The 8,809-nt window shown below is 49.2% G+C and overlaps 1 protein-coding gene across 3 annotated transcripts; it reads left to right on the forward strand.

The window, feature by feature from the left end:
• The first annotated feature begins 4,598 nt into the window (after positions 1 to 4,598).
• Positions 4,599 to 8,710, forward strand: rassf11 (Ras association domain family member 11). 3 transcript variants are annotated; one of them, XM_079740782.1, is made up of 3 exons: positions 4,599 to 4,635; positions 5,982 to 6,091; positions 6,477 to 8,710. In XM_079740782.1, exons 2-3 carry the CDS (start codon positions 5,989 to 5,991, stop codon positions 8,234 to 8,236), a joined length of 1,863 nt encoding a protein of 620 aa, XP_079596908.1. In that variant the 5' UTR covers positions 4,599 to 4,635; positions 5,982 to 5,988; the 3' UTR covers positions 8,237 to 8,710. The 3 variants fall into 3 exon arrangements, with proteins under 3 accessions (XP_079596908.1, XP_079596910.1, XP_079596909.1); XM_079740784.1 differs by having other exon boundaries at positions 4,602 to 4,635; positions 5,988 to 6,091; XM_079740783.1 differs by lacking the exon at positions 4,599 to 4,635 and having other exon boundaries at positions 5,221 to 6,091.
• The last annotated feature ends 99 nt before the right edge of the window (positions 8,711 to 8,809 follow it).

The raw sequence follows: 8,809 nt of genomic DNA on the forward strand, positions 1-8,809 counted from the left end.
TTGGAGATGTAACAGAAAACCAAAATAACATATTAAGTATTATGACCGTTTTAAATCAAATATTTAGTCAAGTTAAATCAAGTAATATTTAGTTAAAGAAATAGTTAACTCTGTCCCTGAACTTACAACATGGAAATGAATGCATGCAAGTGAATGTTTATGGAGGATATCTGACGGAAGATATAGGAGTAGACGCTGGCCGGTAATAAGGCTGTAATTCGACTATTTGTGAGAAGGGAAAAAATACAAGCATGAGTACTAGCAGAAGATGGATTCAAAACACATTTATAGTTCTATAGATCTGTAGTCTACTAAGATACTAGTCTAATTGTAGATCTAGAGTCGGTGGTTTTGATCAAACCATGGTAGCTTTTTTGGCAGCATGCAGAGATTACTTCACCCCTGTTCAAATCGTTTCGGTCAAGAAGCACCAAGATGGCGGCTTGTACTTATTTTATTGAACGTCAGATCGTATCATTCAATCCCTCTTAAACAGAGAACTATACAGCTAGGATACATGGGGACAACCCCCCCCCCCCCATCTTCTGACGATCCTGCATGTTTGTACCCAAACGAATAGCAGGGTTCAAACTAGCAACTCCAGAGTAGAAGTCAAGGTGCTACGACCTCGAAGCCAACCGGCCACTAAACTCCTTCTGTCTATCTGTCCATCTGTCTGTCTGCCCATTTGTCTATCCGTCTCTCTCTGTTTGTCTGCCCATCTGTCCCTCTGTCTCTATCTCTCTCTCTCTGTCTAGAAATCGAAGGAAAATCTCAGGTTTCTCCAGTCGGTTTCTCCAATTGTCGGAAGCTTCACAAAGCGTGACGAAGCCCTAAATGTAAACATCGTTGACAGACCGATGACACATTAACTGAACCAAACGTGCCTTGCCAAAGGTTCCGAGTCTGTCAGCGCGCAGAGGAGGGCCGCCCCTGCGATCGTATCAAAATACCAAGGCGGACAGCGGCAGGCGGTGAATGCGCCCCACACTGGAGTTAGGATTCCCAACTGCCTTGCACTTCCAAAGTATTTCTCCGGACAAAATAACATTGGTCGAGCTGGCATTTAATTTATTGATTTTAATAGATGGTTGAATTGATATAAGCAAAAGCGTGGGATTACGTCTCTGCTTTAACTGTAATACCTTTGATTGTAGGCCTAGGTATTTTATGGAAGTGTGCGATGATACCCAGTCTGAAACACGGCATTCCAAGTCCCTGTAGGGGTTTGATTCCACACCCACACCCCCCACACCAGGGTTTAATGGGCCGACCCGTCTACTATTTCACTGACCAGCAGAGAACCGTTAGGTTAGTTACACTTCGTACCCCAGTGCCCCACTAACATACTTTGGTATTAGAATTTAATCGGTTTGAAGAACACTTAACGGATTTAAAGATAATATTCCCAATGCCTCACAATGAAAGCGATACATAAGTAAAAAAGTTATTACTACAAATCAATATAAAGTTATGTCTGTTAAGGTAGCCTATACCAATAAGAAAAGACCATCCCTTTTTTCCCCTCCATAATAACCAGTTAGTTCTGCTTCTATGAAACCCAGCAGGTGGAACTACCAAGATCAAAAAGTTAAAGTTCAGACCCATATAGTTTTAAAAAACTAGAGAATGATGGATAGGGAGTTTGACTTTCCGGACCTAGAATTCCCCCATCTTAGTGATGGTTCGTCTGTGTTGGGCAGAGACTGCAAAGGGTGATGGGAGAATGCATCCGGAGAATCCTCCGTGCCCACAGTGGGAATGTGGACGGGGAACATGCACCTCTGCTTTCACTTGTAGCATAGGAGCGTCTGTCATCCCATGCAACCATATGGAAAACACGGGGCGTCTATATTATGGTGTTAAGAAACTTGGGCGAATCCAAATGGATGTTTTCGTCAAATTCTTAGCGCTGTTATTTATCCCATACCGTATTTTCATTCATTCAGGAGCAATGTGGTTTAAAAATGAATCCAGTGTGACAATGACCAAAATGCGTGAGGACAGTAGGCTATGTTTTTAATATCATTATCTCTGCCACCTCCCCTCACAGTGTCTGATCGTTGTGCGACCGGTCTTGAGAAACTTCACCATTCCTCGATTAAACATTTCGGCGTGAGATCCGTGTTTTCCCACCACCCAGAGTCCCGACTGCAGACTCGACTCCTGTCGATACTCACCGGGAACGAGTACTTTCGGCATGGCGGCGGGGGTCCGGATCACACTCCCAGGGGACTACAGAGCAAGGCGGCAACAGGTACGGCTGCTGTGGACGCTGAGGCGGTAGTGTGGGCGCTCTCCGTGTCTAACTTAACTGGACGTATAAGACCCCCTCTCCCCCCTCCCGTGAAACCAGAACCCCGTCCTGGATACCGAAGGACGGGCCAGCCGTGTGCTGCCGTCCGGCTCTATTTTAGGAGCACACGGGGCTCCTTGACAGACTGATATGAGGAGCAGGCACTAGCTGTTATGTAAAGTTACCATGTGTTTGTCTGTTGGCTCACTGCACGATGTAAAACTAACTGGTTAGCTCACTGCATTATGTAAAACTAACTGGAGCCAAGGTGCATCTTTCTGTATTAATTTACGTGTGTTTTATTTCCTCCCTCCCCCCCACCCACCAACTGCCCCGCTTCCACGGCAACAGCAGGACTGGGCGTCCGTTGGAGGGGAATCGGATCCCAAATGTCAGCGATCAACTGGGGGGCACCTGCTCCGAGTCTACGGTTCTGTGACAACCGTAGGCTCAGGCAAAAGAACATCTAGTTCGGGCACGAGTGAACAAATGGACAGGAAACGGACATGGTTGTGTTGTAGGCCTAGTTGTGTTGACCTAGTTGTGTGGTCGATCTAGTAGTGATGTAGACCTAACTGTGTGGACCAGTTGTAGGCCTAGTTGTGTTGTAGACCTTGTTGTGTTGTTGACCTAATTGTGTTGTTGACCTAATTGTGTTGTTGACCTAGTTGTTGTTGAACTAGTTGTGTTGATCTAGTTGTATTTTAGACCTAGTTGTGTTGTGGATGCAGTTGTGTTGTTGACCTAGTTGTCTTGACCTAGTTGTGTTGTTGACCTAGTTGTGTTGTAGGCCTAGTTGTTTTGTAGACCTAGTTGTGTTGATATAGTTGTGTTGTAGGCTTAGTTGTGTCGTAGACCTAGTTGTGTTGTAGACCTAATTGTGTTGTGGACCTAAATATAGTTGTGTTGACCTAGTTGTATTGGTGACCTAGTTGTGTTGTGGATGCAGTTGTGTTGTTGACCTAGGTGTGTTGACTTAGTTGTGTCGTAGACCTAGTTGTGTGGTTGACCAAGTTGTGTTGTTGACCTAGTTGTGTTGTTGACCAAGTTGTGTTGAAGACCTAGTTGTGTTGTTGAACTTCATCCCCTCAACTTGTCCTCCCTCTCTTCCACTCGTCGTGTTCCACCGTTCCATGGTTCTGTGAGGGCCACAGGGTTCTGTGAGGGCCACAGGGTTCTGTGAGGGCCATATGGTTCTGAGTGCCACAGGGTTCTGTGAGGGCCACATGTTTCTGTGAGGGCCACAGGGTTCTGTCAGGGCCACAGGGTTCTGTGAGGGCCACAGGGTTCTGTGAGGGCCACAGGGTTCTGTGAGGGCCATATGGTTCTGTGAGTGCCACAGGGTTCTGTGAGGGCCACATGGTTCTGTGAGGGCCACAGGGTCTCTCCCGGGCCCCTTTGTCCAGTGGTCTACGTGTCTAGACTGGGTTCAGGGTTCACACCAGGGTCTCTGCAGTGTCTCTCTGTTCCGCGGTCTACGTGTGTAGAACGGGTCAGGGTCTGGACTTGCGCTAAGCGGTCGCCTCTCTCAAATGACGGATCTTATTTTCTCGGCTCTTGGCAGACGGAGGTTTGCTGTCAGGTTACAGGTTACATCACACGGCAGGTGCTGCCGCACACTTCAGCCTCAACAGTCGCTTGATTGCAGCCTCCATAACATCTAAATCTCTCGCCCCCTCCCCCCGATCCCAAAATATTGGTTGATTGCAGCCTCCATAACTTTTAAATCTCTCCGAGCTCTGGAGGACTCTATTCCCCAGTTGGATTGATGGATCTATGAGGAGAGCGGTAGACCTGTCGGGCTTCCATTCCCTCCGCAGTCCGACCGCCATTCAGGTGTTCGCTGCCTGTCTGGCGGTGAGCGGTTTATATTTCGCCCTCTTGTGGACGACCAACATTACTGCAGGGGATTGAAAGCATGCCTGATATTTTTCATGAAATGGAAGTTGATTATTTTCTTAAATAAACCAGAGACCCAGATTCAATGTTAAATTAGTACATGCTAGATGCCGCAACCAGATATTGAATAAATTATATTTTGATCATTCTTAGAAAATACAACACAAAAGTTATTTGTAAAGTATTTTGTGTTGTATTAAACAATGTAAACATTATTCAAATGTTCAAAACCTTAATTAAACTCCCTGAAAAACATTTAGTATTTAAGCAGGACAGTGGCCCCTGGTAGCCGAAATTACCAGCGCACAACTCCCCTACACACACACACACACACAGGGGTGTGTCCATAAACTGTTTCTAGTCGACGTCTTCAGGAATGTAAATTTGTGTTAATTGTGTTCCGACCAGACAACGCACAACTCTATCTGAGAGAACAGCCGGTAAGACATTTCATTTTTTTAATTTAAATTAAAGTAGAAACTTAGAAGATCTGTCTCAACAGCTACATAACTCCTGAAATCACATATGATTATCATTAGTTGATTTTCCATATGAATGAGAATTAAAATATGAATGTGATTACCTGGTAATTTGTACTCGTTTCATTTGGATTTTGGCCTTTATATTTTTATCAAACTTTGAGTAATGCTATACAGTGCCAGATCTTGTCTGGTAAGAAGCAAGCATTATCATTCATAGCCTGGCCCTGATACATCGTTACAAACAGCTTTTGAAAGAAAATATTAATGCATAGTAATATTCAAATTAGGATTATTTTTGTCTTGCCTAATGTTAATTCTTTGCTTATCATTCGCTCATTCTTGCATGTGTTCCTATCATCACCGATGAAGTTAGAGCAGCTAACTTTAGCCTCTCTGTCCCCACGGTCCTCTGACCAGATCACAGTGATAGTTAATGACAGCCATTTAGCGGTCTGCCCAACTTCCTGTGGGGGGGGGGGGGGGGGGGGGGGGGAGACGACAGACAGACAGACAGCAGGATAGCCTGGTGGGGTAACGGTTCAAATCCCCAGTGTCTTCTGTCTACCTGTAGGTCCCTTTTGACCAGACAACCAGCGGTCGTTATTAACGTTAACCTGAAAAAGTGGCTTTTGATAAAAGCGTTTAATCAGAGGTCCCGGAGGGACCCACTAAATGTATGTTCACATTGTCATTATTATTAATGCACTTATCGAAGGACATACTGATCATCAAAACAGTATTCCACTTCCATCCCGTCTGAAAACATACTAACGATCAAACAAGACAGACTTTGGGGGGCTAGGGTCAGGGGTTGTTAACTAAAGGCCTGTGAAGCCCTCAGACTAACAGTGATTAAGGGCTTTACAAACACGATTGACTTGAAGACCGAAGGTACTGTATATGCTTAATCTCAATGATAGAAATATAGTTTGTGGCGAAGCTGTGATCCACTTGGTTTACTGCGGAGACCCCCTGGTGATTCCCGACCCTATGTTTACATTCAGGGCATTCAGCAGACACTTTTATCCAAAGCGGCTTACAATAAGGACATTTGTCAGAAGAAGGAGAAACAACAATATATCGCTGTCGGTACAGTAAGGATGTTCATAGAACCCCGTGCCAAGCACTAACAACCGCTAGGTTAACCCATTCCCTGTACACAACAAAGATAGCTAGGACAAGATGCTACACGACGCGGGGTACTGTTAAGTGCCAGGACGAATGACGTGCAATGATGAGGGGGGAGGCTATGCAAAGTCTAGACGACTACCCCTGCTGTAAACTGTGGTGGTGGGGGGGGCCAGCTGCAGGATGGAGGTGAAGGTGTATGTGGACGGGGTTCCCCGTGTGGTCTGTGGGGTCACGGACAGCACCACCTGCCAAGAGGTGGTCATCGCACTGGCTCAAGCCCTCAGTGAGTATACCTGGGGTGTTGGGGTCAGGGGTTAGGGTCAGGATGATAGTGCTAGGGGTAAGGGTAAGTTCGGGTTATAATTTTGTTAGGGGCTAGTTAGGTTTAAGGTTACAAGTGTGATGGGTTAGGGGTATAAGTAACAACTTACAGCCCTAACTAAGCAATCACCCTATCCGGGTGATTGCTTAGTTAGGGCTGTAAGTTGTTTAGGGTTCTGGGTTTGGGTTAGTCTAAGTTAAGTCCAGTGGGTAAGGGCTAGTTACGGTAAGGTTACAAGCGCGTCAGGGATTACGGGTTGGTTACAGTTAAGGCTACGGGGGTAGGGGTAGTTCATCACTGCGATCCAGAGGCGGCCCTCGGCTGAGCAGCTCCTCTGTGGTTCCAGGTCGCCCGGGCCGCTACACCCTCCAGGAGAAGTTCAAGGACTTTGAGCGCTGCGTGGGCCCCGGAGAGCGGCTCCTGGAGGCCCTGCAGAAGTACGGGGAGCACGGCAAGGAGGTGCAGCTCACCCTCCTCCTCAACCACAGACCCCCTCTCCTCTGGGACCCGGCGCCCGGCGGCAGACCCCCGAAACCCGGAGACCCGCCCGGCGCCCCGATGAGGCGGAGGCGACCCGACCTGGGGTCCAGGACCCGGAAGGGCAGCGGCTCGCTCGCCAGCTCCGTCCATCGCCAGAGTCTGCCGGTGCTGACCCGGCTGCGGCAGGAAGAGGAAGAGGAGGGGCCCCTGGAGGAAGTCAAGAGGCCCAAGAGGAAGTCGTTGACGCTGATGGACGCCTGGGGGTGGCTGGGGAGTCTGGGCCGCGGCCGGCTCCACTACTGCGTCAGCGACCCGGAGGGGAACAAGACGACCGGGAAGGAGGGTACCGGCAACCTTCCGGAGGGCTCCGTCTGCTATGTGCCGGTTGCTTCCGGTTCGGTCGGGTCCCAGGAGGCCTCGGGCCAGGAGGGGTTCCTGAGCCGCGTCAGGAGGCGGAAGCGGGACAGACAGAGCAGGGAGCGCCGAGCGTCGTGCTGCGGCACGGCCGAGAACGGTCCGGATGATCCGCGCTTCAGGAAGTCATTCCTAGGGGCCAAACACCAGACCCTAGGGGCCAAAGACCAGAACCCAGGGGCCAAAGACCAGAACCCAGGGGCCAAAGACCAGAACCCAGGGGCCAAAGACCAGAACCCAGGGGCCAAAGACCAGAACCCAGGGGCCAAAGACCAGACCCAAGGGGCCAAAGACCAGACCCTAGGGGCCAAAGACCAGACCCTAGGGGCCAAAGACCAGAACCCAGGGGCCAAAGACCAGAACCCAGGGGCCAAAGACCAGAACCCAGGGGCCAAAGACCAGAGCCTTACGACCAAAGACCAGAAACTCGGGGCCAAAGACCAGACCCTAACGACCAAAGACCAGAACCCAGGGGCCAAAGACCAGAACCTAACGTCCAAAGACGGGGCTCTGGGGAGGGCGAGCAGGGCGGAAGAAGAGAAGATCAAACTGAGAGAGCAAATCACGTCTCAGGGCTCCCGACTGCGGGACCTCGACCTGCAGCTGTCGTCGGTGGACCGGCAGATCCAGGAGCTGGAGGGCCAGCAGACGGCGAGACCGGCCCGGCCGGACAGCCAGCGGTCGTCCCAAGAACAGGAGGAGGAGGAGGAGGAGAGGGAGGAGGTGCTGTTCTGGGAGCAGCAGCTGCAGGCGGAGCTGGGCTTTGAGGGGGACATCCAGACCCAGTTCCTGGAGCTGCGGGAGAAAGCCCGGCAGTGCAAGGCTGAACTAGAGGAGTACAGGCGCAGGATGCAGCGGCTGGCCTTCACCGCTGGGGCGACACCGCCCGTCCAGGAGACAGTGGGGGAGGGGGAGGGGCGCGGGATCCTGGGAAAAGGAGTCACCGAGATCAGTCCCGCAGTGGAAACATCTGAGGCGGCGGGCAGTGGAGATACGGGCAGGAAGGAGACGCCCAGCCAGCCTCACGCTCCAGTGCCCCCAGAGCAGATAAAGGAGAGGCGGCTGACCGGACCCACAGAGCTCGGGGAGTGGTGGAAGCGCTGGTCTGAGACCCAGGGCAAGGCAGCGGCGCCGCAGAGCAAGGCAGCAAATCCCCCAGCCCCGGTGCACCGCTCAGAGCTCACCATCTACCTGGGCAGCGCCAAGGTTTAGAGAAGGAAGACGTTTACATTAAGGGCCTTTTATCTAAAGCGACTTACAATAAGTACATTTGTCAGAAGAGAAACAATATATCGGTCGGTACAGTAAGGATGGTCGTAGAGTAAGGATGTTCGTTGACCCAAGTGCCAAGCACTTACAATTGTTAGGTTAACCCATTCCCAGTATACAATAAAGATAGCTAGGATAAGATGCTACGTGCTATTTTTAAGTGCAAGGAAGTACAACATACAATAAGTGTGTACATTAATTACCAGAAGGGATTACATTAAGTGCCATTTTTTACTACCAGTGCAGTATGCGTCCAGCCAGTTCCTCCCACCCCCAGAAGGAAGGATTAGTGTGTTCCTAAGTTGTAAACTTGACCGATCAAGTATTTGTGTTTTAAAATGTTAATATTTTTAAAATTGTCAAACATGATTTGTCTAAATCAAGTTTGAATCAGATGTATTAATTGATTTGTTTGGAATGGATGAAAAATGCTGACCTTACAACAGCAACTATTAAAATAAAGTTTTAAAAACAATTTTATTGTAAGCCATTGAGAAGGAAAATCCATGTTCCACC

This window comes from Pollachius pollachius, assembly GCF_949987615.1.
Source record: "Pollachius pollachius genome assembly, chromosome: 8".
NCBI classification, from domain to species: domain Eukaryota; kingdom Metazoa; phylum Chordata; class Actinopteri; order Gadiformes; family Gadidae; genus Pollachius; species Pollachius pollachius.

Coding starts and splice junctions, on each gene's coding strand:
- rassf11 (XM_079740782.1), top strand. CDS start 5,989: ATGGAGGTGAAGGTGTATGTGGACGGGGTTCCCCGTGTGGTCTGTGGG. Junction 6,092..6,476: donor CGCACTGGCTCAAGCCCTCA/GTGAGTATACCT, acceptor CTGTGGTTCCAG/GTCGCCCGGGCCGCTACACC.